Raw genomic sequence first — 13265 nt, 5'->3', positions numbered from 1 at the left:
CCCCCCCCCCGGGGGATGGGGGGTAAAACTAACCTGAACCCTAAACTGGGGCTCCTCCCTCTAGGGCTGTGGGACGTGCCCCTCCTTGCTAAGCCCCCCAGCCTCCCCCAGTGAGTCTACCAAGAAGGGGGAAGGAGCACATGACTCTCTCTGTCCCCCACAGGAGCCGGACACCCTGGTAACCATTAACAGGGGTGCCCTGATTGGCCTGCTGGTAGTAGCAGTGGCGGTCGCCATGGTGATCATTATCAGTCTCCTGATGGTTCGCCGGAAGCCCTACGGGACCATCAGCCACGGCATCGTCGAGGTGATGACCCCTTCAACCCCTCACAGGGACCGCTGTCCTCATAGGACACAGGGTGGGGTGTCACAGCCAGGCAGAGCCAGAGATGGAGCCCAGCTGTCCTGGCTCCCAGCCCCCCACCTTGCTCTGACCCACTAGACCCCACTTTCCTCCCAGAGCTCGGGACAGACCCAGGAGTCCTGGCTCCCAGCCACACTGTACTGCCTCCTACCGATGGGGTTTGGGAGCAGTCACCCTAAATCTTTTCATTTGTGGGAAAAGGGGGCGGATCCTCCAGCCCCAGCACCCCTAACTATAGGTGCCGACTCCATGGATACTCCGGGGCTGGAGCACCCACGGAGAAAAATTGGTGGGTGCTGAGCACCCCCCTGCTCCAGCTCACCGCCCCGCCCCCCCTGCTCCAGCTCACCTCCACTTCCTCCACGAGCGCGCCGCTGTGTCCTGCTTCTCCTCCCTCCCTCCTAGCACTTGCGCCATGAAACAGCTGTTTCGCGGGGCAGGGAAGGAGGGGGGGAGGAGGGGGAACGCAGCGCGCTGGGGGAAGAGGCGGGGCCGGGGCGGGGATTTGGGGAAGGGATCCAATAGGGGCAGTGAGGGGGTGGAGTTGGGGTGGGGACTTTGGGGAAGGGGTTGGAATGGGGGCGGGGCCAGGGGCAGGGAAAGGGTGGAGTTGGGGCAGGGGCAGGGGGTACGAGCCCTGACTGGTGCTAGAGAAAGTTGGCGCCTATGCCCCTAACCCCTGTGTCTCTGTCTATCCGTTCCTGGGGCAGGTGGACCCCATGGTGAGCCCCGAGGAGCGGCAGCTCAGCAAGATGCAGAACCACGGCTACGAGAACCCCACCTACAAATTCTTCGAGGAGATGCACTGAGAGGCCGGCTGCACCATGGGTGGGAGGGGCAGTGGGGGGGACATGGCATGAAGCATTCACAAACCGCTACCCCTCCCCCAACACTGACAGGAGAGGATTAAACCCACTTCCCCTTCATGCCTTCCCATCCCATCTCCCCTTCACCTACTGTCCCCCCACAATGCTACCCAGCCCCCCCAATGTGTCCCCCTCCAATGTTCCCCAGCGCCCTACAACCCTGCCCCTAGTGCTCCCCCAGCCCCTTTCCCACCCTGGTTTCTAAACACCCCACACTGCCCCCATGGAATCATGTCCCTACAATGAGGGGGGCTTTGGGTGTGCTGTAGCAGGGGTGTGGTGGGGGGGTCAATCCCATCAGCTGGGCTGTGGGGGGGTGTTCAGGGAGGTGTTTTTTTCTAGGTGTTTCAAATGTGTGCACACGCACACAACACCGTAACTACACACAGCAACCCCCCAATGTGCACCTTCTCGTACGTGCAACGCTATGACCTACGTCCACACAATGCAGACATGGCACCATAACCTACATCCAACACCCAGCCCTACACACAGCAACACTTGCGTCCAAATCCATGTGCTGTTAGGTGCACACATACACACACGCCCCTCGCTAGCTGTACTTAGTATCAGAGGGGTAGCCGTGTTAGTCTGTATCAACAAAAACAATGAGGACTCCAGTGGCACCTTAAACTCTAACAGATTTATTTGGGCATAAGCTTTCGTGGGTAAAAAACCTCACTTCTTCAGAGGCATGGAGTGAAATGCCTATATCTGTAACTTTCACTCCAGCATCTGAAGAAGTGGTTTTTTACCCACGAAAGCTTATGACCCAATAAATTTCCCCGGACTCCTTGTTGTTTTAGCTCTACTTAATTTATTTCAAAGCTCGATTTGGGGAGGGGCATTGGGGGGGGGGAGGAGGGGGATGGGCTCACATTGGGGGATGGGATAGGGTAAATCCACCTCCCATGACTGGAGGGTTCGGTGTCTGGAGCAGGCAGGACTAGGCAGCGTTGCCCTGGGTCTCTCCAGAGCTTACACTTGCCCCCTGCCCTGCCAGTAACTCCACACACGACTCCACAAACCCCACCCCAGTAGAATGGCTGAAATGGGATATACCATCTTAACTCCTGCAGTGAGGGGGGCATTGGGGATATATCCTCATGCCTGCTGCAGGGGGGGGGGGGGGGGGTGGGGTTTGGGGTTTCTGGCTGGGCGGGGGGCGGGGGGGGGGGGGGGGTTGGGATATACCATCTTGTCCCTGGCTGTTGGGGGAGGGGAGAGTGTATTTGGGACATACCACCTTACTCCCTATGGGGGGGAAGATGGGGCGGGGGTTAACAAAATAAAAAATGAGGGTAATTTATTTCCTCTGCATAAAGCAGCGTGCACCCTGGGTTTCATCCTTTGTTCCATCTGCGTTTAGTGGTGGTAGAGTGACCAGACAGCAAGTGTGAAAAATTGGGACCGGGGTGGGGGGTAATAGGAGCCTATATAAGAAAAAGACCCAAAAATCAGGACTGTCCCTATAAAATTGGGACATCTGGTCACCCTAAGTATCGGTAATGGAGCATCCATGGTCCTGCTATCAAGGGAGTTCTTTGTTCTGGGGCTGGGTTTTATTGCGGGAGGAGGGGCGAGAGGTTCAGCTGGGAGGAGTCTGACAGAATGTACCACCTGCCGCATTTGGGGGGTATTCGGGATATACCATAGTGCCACCGGTAGAAGGGCACAGATTGATACAGTCGGGAGCTACCATTTTACATCTTCAGGCAGAAGGGTGCCTTTGGGATATACCATCTTATCCCCTTTAGCAGGGGGTTGCATTGTGGATTTACCATTTTGTTCCCTTGGAGTAAGGGAATTGCCTTGGGGATTTACCATTTTATCTCCTGGAGTAGCGGGGAGGGAGGGTGGCTTGCAGGAGCGACACTATCTTCATCGCTGGGAGGGGGGAGATTGCAGTGACGCTGGCACCTCCCACCTGCACTCCTTAGGTGGGGGGCCAAACCAAGGATGATGGGAGCTTATCCCTCTAACCACCAGTGACACCCCAGAGGGAGGGATCCCCTTGATAATTCCACCCCCCCCAATATAGGCCCCCTAGTTGTTGGCATGCCCCTATTTTGCATGTCTGTTTAGAGAAGGGAGGGATGACAGGAGGGGGGGTTGATTGCCCCCCAAACACACCTATCCCCCAGGTTTCTGTCCTCCACATCCGTGTGCTTCTCTTTAACCCTTCTGTGCCCTGACTGCAGAGCACCAGGCTGCTCGCTCTGCTTCACACTCTTCGGGGCTCACACAGTTGGGAATGGCAAGATGGAGAACGTCACCCGCTGCTAGCGGGTGGGGGTGTGTCCCCCCCCGGCCACCACCCCGACTAATAAAATATTGTCACTTCCGGAAACCCATCATGTGCCTGGACTTTCTGTGCTGCTTGAAGTCGGGGGAGGCTGGGCAAGGAGAGATGCTACCACGTGGGGCCGCTGTGTTGTAGGGTGGAGTGGGGCTCAATAGGGAGCATCGTGCTGCAGGGAGTGGGGCGGGGGTCTCAGCATGGGATGCTGTGGTGCAAGGAGCAGGGCTCAGTAGGGGATGCCGTGCTGCAGGGAGCAAGGTGGGGGGCTCAGGAGGGGCACTGTGGCGCAAGGAGTGGGGCAGGGCTCAGGAGGGGTGCTGTGGTGCAGGGAGTAGGTGGGGGGGCTCAGGAGGGGCGCTGTGGTGCAAGGAGGGGGGCAGGGCTCAGGATGGGTGCTGTGGTGCAGGGAGGGGGAGGGGGGGGGGGTGGGGGGGGGGGGCTCAGTAGGCTCACTCACCTCTTGTTGGCCCAGTACAGCACTAGGGGACGTTGTGCTGCTCAAGCTATTAGGGTTGTGTTGGATCCTAGGGGAAGGCGCTTTCTGCTGGGAGCCTGGAGTCCTGGGCTCAGCCTAAGCCAGCAGGTCTTCTGTCCAGGAGCACCACAGCCCCAGTCACTGACATGGCCCTGCCCCTGCTCCTTAGGGCAGCCATGGCCTACTGCTGTCCTCGCAGAGGTTGCTGCCCAGGGCGGACTCAGAGCCACCCCACATGCCACCTTTCAGATGGGATGTGCTCTGACTAGGAGCTTTGGGCCCCTTCCTCAAACTGTTACAATGCAGTGCTCTCAGAGAGCCGGGACAAAACTTGTGAGTCCTAAGTCCCAACTCCCAGCCCCCCTGCTCTAACCCTCTAGAGCCCACTCCCCTGCCAGAGCCAGGATAGAACCAAGGAGTCTTGGCTCCCAGCTCCAACCCACTAGATCAGGGGTGGGCAAACTTTTTGGCCCGAGGGCCACATCTGGGAATGGAAATTGTACAGCAGGCCATGAATGCTCACAAAATTGGGGGTTGGGGTGCAGGAGGGGGTGAGGGCTTGGGTGGGGCTGAGGATAAGGGGTTGGGGGTGCAGGAGGGTGCTCTGGGCTGGGACTCAGGTGTTCGGAGAGCAGGAGGGGGATTGGGGTGGGGCAGGGGGTTGGGGCACAGGAGGGGGACAGGGGTGCAGGCTCTGGGGGGTGCTTACCTCAAGCAGCTCCCAGAAGCAGCAGCATGTCCCTCCGGCTCCTATGCAGAGGCACAGCCAGGTGGCTCTGTGCGCTGCCCCATCTGCAGGTGCCACCCCTGCAGCTCCCATTGGCCATGGTTCCAGGCCAGTGGGAGCTGCGGGGGCAGCGCTTGGGTCGGGGGTAGCATGCAGAGCCCCCCGGCTGCCCCTATACATAGGAGCCGGTGGGGGGCTATGCTGCTGCTTCCGGGAGACGCGTGGAGCAGGGCAAGCCCCCGACCCTGCTCCCTGGCGGAAGCTCAAGGGCCGGATTAAAACGTCTGGAGGGCCGGATGCAGTCCCCGGGCCGTAGTTTGCCCACCCCTGCACTAGACCCCACTCCCCTCCCAGAGCAGGGGATATAACCCAAGAATCCTGAATTCAGCAGTCACAAATCTTGGTACTTATCCTGCCACTAGCCTCCCACGATCACCACCCTCTACTCTGATGTGTGATGAGTTTACAAGACCTCAACCCATCCCCGTTCACACAGCACCCTGGGTTTGGGGGTGGGGATCCAAGACCTCCCCTCCTCAGCTAACTGCAAACAGGCCTGTACCTGATCTGTGGCATGTTCTGTGCCAGGGTGAAAGGGCGGAGCCAGGGCCCTTCCCCTCTAGGGACAGCTGGTCCCACAGCGGGGCAATGGCTGACTCAGAGGGGTTGGGGAAGAGCAATGGGGTGTTCCCAGCGCTACTGGAGATGCTAACGACAGACTGGGGCATGAGAACCATTGTGGTGTGCAGGGGGAGGCTCCCCATGGGGGTGCCTCCCCACAGTGGTGCCACTCCCCCACTAGGGTGACCAGATGTCCAAATTTTATAGGGACAGTCCTGATATTTGAAGCTTTTTCCTATATAGGGTCCTATTACCCCCCACCCCCATCCCGATTTTTCATACTTGCTATCTGGTCACCCTACCCGCCCCCCCAACCAGCCCGGCTCCCAAACACAGCTCCTTCCCCAGCCCACCCACTGAAGGAGGGACCCATTAACCCTTTGGGAGCTGCAGGGCTGGGGGCAGAGCCTGGCTGGGGTGGGCAGGACTCTGGACCTCCTGCCCCCTGGCTGCTTCTCAGCCCAGCACGGGGCTTCCCTTCCTGGCTCCGCCCAGCCAGGTGGGTATAAAGGGGTGGCTGGACTCAGCTGGGGCTGGAGCCAGTTATTGCAGAAGTGAGCAGCAGGTGAGTGGGGCTAGAGCCGTGGTGTGGTGTGGTGTGGTGTGGTGTGGTGTGGTGTGGTGTGGTGTGGTGTGGTGTGGTGTGGTGTGGTGTGGTGTGGTGTGGTTGCTTGCTGGGGGCAGAGCAATGGCTGAGGTGTGGGGAGATGAGCAGGGCTGGGAGCAGAGTAATGTGTGATATGGGGGACTGGGGGGGCTCATTGGGGGGATGAGCTAGGGTAATGTGTGATGTGGGGGGCTGGGGTGGGGCTGATTGGGGGGATGAGGAGAAGGCAGGGGGATGAGCTAGGGTAATGGGTGAGGTGGGGGGCTGGGTGATGGGGGGGGATGAGCAGGGCTGGGAGCAGAGTAATGTGTGATGTGGGAGGCTGGGGGGCTGATTGGGGTATGAGGAGAGGGCAGGGGGATAAGCTAGGGTAATGGGTGAGGTGGGGGGCTGGGGCTGACAGGTGGAGGTAAGGAAGCAGGTGTGTGGGGAACAGGTGGTGCTGATGAGTTGCTAGCAGGGGGATGTACTGGGTGTGGGGGGCTGTGGGGCATGTAACAGGTGTTAGTGGGCATGTGGGGCTGGGAGGATGCAGACCTCTCACTTCTAAGCTCTGGAAGCCCTCCACTGTGAGCCAGGACTCTTGGGTTCCCTCCTTGGCTCTGGGAGGGGGGGGATGATGGTTAGTGTGGGGAGGGGCTCTGGCTTGGGGGGGGGGGGGGGGGGGGGGGGCGGGGGGGGGGGGACAGAAAAGGGGGGGGGGGGGGGGGGGAGAAATGTGAGGCAGCTGGAAAAACCTGCTGGGCTCCCCTGGGGCCAGAGGAATCTGGCTGGGTGAGTCCCTGGGGTGGGGCTGCAGTGACCTGTAAGCCCAGGACACACCCAGGACAGTGAAGTTGGGAGAGGATTGGGACCTCTCTGGCCACTTGAGGGGCTGTGACCCCCAGGCCAGTGCTGTGCTGGGGGGTGGGGGTGCTATCCCAGACAGGCCTTGATGCCTCTGGCCCTCCCATCCCACTGGGTCTGGCCGTACTCGGTGTGGCTGGTTCTGGACTCAATGCAGGACAGCCTTGGTTCTGGGGGGGGCTTCTGGGCCTGTTGGGGGATGAGGGGGAACAGAACTCCAGGCTCGCTTTGAGGTGGGGGCCTTGCATTTGCATAAATTAGCAGCATATATTAGCCTGCCAATCCAGAGGCTTCCCCTGCAGGATTGGGGGGGGCACTTGATCTCTAAACCCTCTTGTCTGTTGCAGGGTCTGAGCTGGCAGAGCCCCCCAAAAGCAGAACATGGTGGAAAAAGGAAACCCCTTCATTGTGGGGGTGCTGATTCTGGGGAACATCATCATCCTGGTGAGGAGGTTTGGGGGGCTGCTAGACTGAGGGGAGTGGGTATGTCTGGGGGGATCTGGAGGTTGGGGTTTTGGCTGCTCTGGGAAGGGGGCAAGGCTATTTGGGGGGACCTGGGGATTTGAATTTCATGGGGACCCCCACACAGCTGGCTGGGTTGGCACTCTATGCCATAGGGGATGCTGGGGCTGGGCCAGACTTGGGGTCCCAGGGAGATCACACCCCTCCCCTAAACCCCTGCCCCATAGATGTGTGTCCTGAGTGCTGGGAGGTGGCTGCATGGGGGTGGGGTTTGGGGTCCTGGGGCTCACCCTCCACCCTGCCCCCAGATCTGCAGTGTAGGGATGGGGTTCAGGGTCCCAGGGCTCACTCCCAAATCCAGCCCCCCAGATGTGCAGCATATGAGTGTGGTGGGGGGGCTGGGGTTTAGGGTCCTGGGGTTCACCCCACCTCAGATGTGTGGCATTGGGATGGGGTTTGGGGTCCCAGGGCTCAACCTGAACCCTGCCCCCAGATGTGTGGCATCGCTCTCTACGCGGAGACAGTTTGGGTCACGGCCGACCAGTACAAGGTTTACCCCATCCTGGGAGTGTCGGGCAAGGATGACGTCTACGCGGGTGCCTGGATCGCCATCTTCTGCGGCTTCGCCTTCTTCTGCCTTGGCGTCTTCGGCATCGTGGCCCTGGCCCGGGGCAGCCGCCTGCAGCTCATGCTGGTGCCTGTGGGGGGGTGCTGTGGGGGGGGAGGGAGAGCTGTACAGAGGGGTGCTGTGGGGCAGGTGGTGGGGGGAGGGAAAGCTGTATGGGGGGCATTGTGGGGCAAGAGGTGTCTGCTGGGGGGGCACTGGAGGGTAGGAGGGTTGTGCTGTGGGGCAAGCGGCTGATGTGGGGTGGGGGCGGCCTCATGGTAGCCCTGACTGGGGGAGAGACCTAAAGGGGGTGGGGGTTGGGGAGAGGAGGGTCCTGGCGACAGGGAGGGGGGAATCAATGAGGCATCCTGGCCATGGGGGGCTCAGGGGTTCATGCCCCATGTGAGCCCCCACAGCAGGGTCTCACAAGCTCTTATTCTCTCTTCCTCCCCCCTCCCCCCCCAAGTACCTGGTACTGATGCTGATTGTTTACATCTTCGAATGCGCCTCCTGCATCACCTCCTACACCCACCGTGACTTTGTGAGTGTGGCATCTGGACGCTGGGGTTCCCTGTGGGGGGGCTAGTGGGTAGAGCTGGGGGACTGGGGAACCAGGATGTCTGGGTTCTATCCTGGGTCTGGGAGGGCAGAGGTGCTGGGTGGGGGGGGAAAGAGACTGGAAGTCAGGATGCCTAGGCTGGGGGGACAGGCTGGGGGATGGGCCCATGAGGGTTTCAGCCTGGCCCTGCCCCCATGGGTCCCTCCTGCCCTCCCAGGTGGTCTCCAATCACAGGATGGTCACCAAGCAGATGCTGACGTTCTACGCGGCCCCCACAGCCCAAGGCCGGGAGCTGACCCGCATGTGGGACCGGATCATGATGGAGGTGAGTCTGCCCCACCTTGGGACCCCACCCCTGGCAGGCAGCCAGCCCCTGGCCAACCCCCTGCAGCCTCCCTTTGGCTGCTGTGAGCCCGTTTCCATGGTGACCCCTCCCCTGCAGTGTGGCACCCACTGAAAGGACTTGACCCCTTGCTGGATGCCCAGGGCAGCCTCCTGCCTGCAGGGTGTGCTGCCTGGCTGGGCTCACTTGCTCTGGGTCCCCTCTTTTTCTCTCTCCTCCTCCCCCCGCCCCCCCCCCGGGAGCAGGCATGGCCCAGCCAGGGGGTGCTACAGGTGTCAGTTCTCGACCGTCAGAAGGCCCAGTTGAAAAGGGATCCTGGCGGCTCCAGTTGGGGATCCTGACTAAGCCGTTACAAGTCCAGTTGGTGGGGCTAAGGCAGGCTCCCTGGCTCTGTGGGGCTCCCGGAAGCAGTGGCATGTCCCCATCCAACTCCTACGCGTGGGGCAGCCAGGGGACTCTGCACGGTGCCCCCGCCCCAAGCCCCAGCTCTGCAACTCCCATTGGCCAGGAACCACGGTCAATGGGAGCTGCGGGGGCAGTGCCTGTGGACGGGGAAGCGCACAGCGCCACCTGGCCGCACCTCCACGTAGGAGCCGGAGCGGGGACGTGCTGCTGCTTCCGGGAGCTGCCTGAGGTAAGTGCCACCCGGAGCCTGCACCCCGATACCTTCCTGTGCCCCTGCCCCAGCCCTGATCCCTGTCCTACCCTCCAAACCCCTCATTTCTGGCCCCACCCCAGAACCTGCACCCCCAGCCAAGAGCCCTCACCCCCTCCTGCACCCCAAACCCCTCATCCCTGAGCCAGCCCAGTGAAAGTGAGGGTGGGGAGAGGCGGGGTTTTGGGGGAGGAGTGGGTCAGGGTGTTCGGTTTTGTGGGAGTAGAAAGTTGGCAACCCTGGCTGGGAGGCTGGCAGGGGGTGTTCTGATTGGTTGATGCCCACCCCAGGGATGAAAACCTTGGCTAGGAGAGCTAGATTAACCCTTTCTTGTCCCTTTGCAGCAGATGGGGGAGGGGGCCTGATCCTGGGCTGGGGGGGGGGGCTGTGCTCAGCTTTGTCCCCCGCTATATTCATGGTGGGCTCTGAGGGTCAGGGCTGTCTGGTGGGGTGGAGGGGAGCCTGGCAGAGAAGGGTCTGGGAGGGGGACCAGGCACACTGGGCCATGTTATCCATCTCTTCTCTCCCCCCCACTCCCCCAGCAACAGTGCTGCGGCGCGACAGGCCCCCTGGACTGGGTGAACCATACGTCCACCTTCCGCTCCTTCTACCCCGAGGGGCTGGCGCCGTGGCCCTTCCTCTGCTGCAAGCGCGATGCCAACTTCGTCATCCTCAGCCCGGAGGGCTGCCGTGTGGGGCACGTGGATTATATCAACACCAAGGTAAGGAGTGCTCCTCAGCCCTGACCCACAGCCCCCTGCTAGCCCAGCTCTGGGCTCCCCCCAACTCTGCCAGTGCCCCTCACTCCCGACCTGCAGCACCCAACTACTTAGCTCTGCCTTAGTCCTGGCTCCCAGCCCCTCCCTGACGTCTGTCTGGGGGACTCACAGCATCTGTCTCCCTAGGGCTGCTTTGAGCACATTGAGAATGCCGTCAACAGCTACACCTGGGGCATCTCCTGGTTCGGATTCGCCATCCTCATGTTCACGGTGGGTCTGGGCTCCAACTGGGGGTGGGGGGGAGTGTGTGTGTGTGTGTGGGGGGGGGGGGGGGGGGGGGGGAAGGGGGATCCTGCCTGGGGGGAGGTTCTGAATCCTCTTCAGCAGGCGGGATACCAGGGCAGATGGGCCTGGGGGGGGAGAAGGGGTTGGCAGGCGGGATACCAGGGCAGATGGGCCTGGGGGGGAGAAGGGGTTGGCAGGTGGGATACCAGGGCAGATGGGCCACCAGCCCACCTAGCTCGGTGGCCCATGATCTGAGGGTCTCTTTCTCCCTGCAGTGCCCAGTGATGCTCTTGGCCATGTACCACTACACCACGCTGTGACACCCTCCTCCAACACACACACATTCCCTGCACTGCTGTGGGGCAGGGCTCCCTTGACCCACCACCTGCAGAGTCAGTGAGGGGAGGAAGCCAGCCAGCCCGCCCCACCCCCAGCCTATGTCTCAGAGCTGGAGAGACCAGCCTGGTGACCGCCTACAACCCCCTCAGCCCTGCTCCTGACACTGTTGTGCTGGCTGTGGGGGGACAGCACCTCAGGGGGAGCTGATCACTGTGTAAAACACCCCCTGCGATCTCTGACCTTTTAAAATGTCTCCATTAAACACCCTGAGAACCCATCTTGGTCTGCGTGATTGGGGGGGTGGAAATGCTGGGGGGGTTGTTAATGTCCCCTGGCCTCTAACCGCTGGGTGCTGGTGTTTGGTTCATGGGGGGGAGGGAAGTCCCCTCCCCTGGCAGCAGGGGCCCTGCCCCTTTGGATGGGAACATCTGCTTTCTCTACTGTTAGGCAGGTTGGGGGGAGGTGGGCTTTACATCCCCTTCCTGCTTTGCTGTCCTCAGCTGGGCTGTGAATTTTTCAGCAACACCTTGGGCCTCCTTTGCTGCTGGGGTGGCCTCCATCCCCTTCTCTGGGGCGAGGCTGGGCCTGCCCCTCACCCTTACAGCTGGGCTGGGGTATGTGTGTGCACCCCCCACCCCCTCCAGGGGCTGCTGCCCCCTGCCTGCCTTGTGCCAGGGGTGTCCCTTTGCTGGAGAGGGCTGGCCTAGAAGCTCTGGCTCCCCCAGGCTCCCTCTTCTGCCCCACCACTGCTGCTCATTTGCCCCATGTGCTGCTGGGTGCTACCCAGGAGGGCCTCAACCCCTCTTGGGAAGGTGGATGGGAGCAGCTGAGACTCCTCTGCCAGGGCCTGGTGGGCAGCGTCTGAACTGTTTGGCTGCCATTGGAATAAAGGGTGTCAGGGCAATTTAGCTACAGCATGTGCAGGGGCCCAGGGTTTCCTCTAGCTGCTGGAAAGGGGGGTTAAGCAGGGTGAGGCCCCCTAGCAGAGGTGGCTGCTAGTTACGAGGTGATAGCTATAGCATGGGCTGCAGTCTCCCACTTCCCAGCCAAGTTCTTTAAACACCCCCTGATGCAGTGTGACCCCCAGGGCTGGTAGGGGTGGGTGGGGTGAGCTGGGGCCTGGTCTGTTCCCTGTCAACTGGAGATCAGTTGCCAGGGGGCTGAAATACACTCCCCTCTCCCTGCATGCAGCTTGTAGGAGGGCATAGGGGGCTCAGGACCTCCCCCAGGACAGTTTTTAAATAGATATTACCTAATTCCTGTCCCAAAGATTGGGGGCGGGGGGGTGGTCAGCACCCCTTGCCCTAGAGGCAGGCCCCTGCCTTGCAGGGCAGAGCCAGCCAGAGCTGGGAATTAACATAGGGCTGCAGCCCCAGGCTACAGTTTGGGGGGCACCTCCTCTGGCACTCAGTGATGACCCCCCAGAGAGCAGTGCAGGGTGAGAGCGTGTGGTGCCGCAGGAAGCGGGAGCTGACATAAGCCACAGAACCACTGTGTGTTGCTGGTTGCCCTGCCCCAGAGGTGGCTGCATCTCAGCCGTGGGAGAGCTGTCACCATGTGGTGGTATGTGTGGCTGTTCCCCAGCTGTCCTGCCCCAGAGGTGGCTGTATCTCAGGGATCCAGAGACCCTTCTCTCTCTGTCTGTACTGCCCTCTACTACTTCTGGGTGCAGTTTGAAGTGCCAGCAGCTGACCTCCTGCCCCTGGTCCAGTAACAGGAAAGATTCTGTTGTGAGACTGTGGGAAAAGTCAGGGCTTGGCTCCCTGCCTGCCCCACCCCTGCTCTAACTCACTAGACCCCACTCCCCCTCCTGGAGCCAGTACCAGACTCCCAACCCGCTCTGTCAGTGGGACCCCTGCCCCTTTGTGCAGTTTGGGATGCTGGCTGGGGCAGTGTGAGGGAAGTGCTCAGTATCAGACCCCGGAGCCCTGCTTTTCATAGAATCAGTGTGACGGGTTAGATCACAACCCCCCCTTGGGAGCTGCCACCTGATGTTCCAAGACTACTTCTGCCCCTGCCCTGCCTTTTTTTGAGCCAGACTTGCCAGCCTGCTGCAAACCTAGACCCAGGTCTGAATCTCATCCCCTAACAGCTTGATTGAAAGCAGCTAACAGAGGTGTTCTTGTCTTTAACACTCAGATGCCCAACTCCCAATAGGGTTTAACCCCAAATAAATCTTTTTTTTTTTTTTTTATATATACAGGGTAAACTCATAAATTGTTCGCCCTCTATAACACTGATAGAGAGATATGCACAGCTGTTTGCCCACCCAGGTATTAACACATACTCTGGGTTAATAAGTAAAAAGTGATTTTATTAAATACACAAAGTAGGATTTAAGTGGTTCCAAGTAGTGACAGACAGAAGAAAGTGAATTACTAAGTAAAATAAAATAAAACATGCAAATCTGTCTAATACAGTAAGAAACTGAATACAGCTAAGATCCTCACCAGTTCCAGAATACTTCCTTTTACAGAAAGAACAGGAG

General features: G+C 60.2%; 2 protein-coding genes across 3 annotated transcripts in view; both read left to right on the top strand.

Annotated features, from left to right (window-relative positions):
• APLP1 (amyloid beta precursor like protein 1) overlaps positions 1-1833 on the top strand; it is a 17443-nt gene extending 15610 nt beyond the window's left edge. For both annotated transcript variants that reach the window (XM_029913123.1, XM_026658545.2), the window contains 2 exons: positions 164-307; positions 1075-1833. In XM_029913123.1, the coding sequence (XP_029768983.1) occupies positions 164-307; positions 1075-1173 (243 nt within the window). In that variant the 3' untranslated portion in view covers positions 1174-1833. The remainder of the gene's footprint in view (positions 1-163; positions 308-1074) is intronic.
• Positions 1834-7189: 5356 nt separating this feature from the next.
• UPK1A (uroplakin 1A) lies at positions 7190-10780 on the top strand. The gene is made up of 7 exons (XM_024199907.2): positions 7190-7252; positions 7764-7964; positions 8344-8418; positions 8654-8761; positions 9977-10156; positions 10340-10423; positions 10714-10780. Exons 1-7 carry the CDS (start codon positions 7190-7192, stop codon positions 10756-10758), a joined length of 756 nt encoding a protein of 251 aa, XP_024055675.1. The 3' UTR covers positions 10759-10780.
• The last annotated feature ends 2485 nt before the right edge of the window (positions 10781-13265 follow it).

This window comes from Terrapene carolina, unplaced genomic scaffold, assembly GCF_002925995.2.
Source record: "Terrapene carolina triunguis isolate 2854851 unplaced genomic scaffold, T_m_triunguis-2.0 Scaffold461, whole genome shotgun sequence".
Taxonomy (NCBI): domain Eukaryota; kingdom Metazoa; phylum Chordata; order Testudines; family Emydidae; genus Terrapene; species Terrapene triunguis.
The sequence above is the reverse complement of the archived record's forward strand: the minus strand, read 5'-3'. Positions and strand labels throughout refer to the sequence as shown.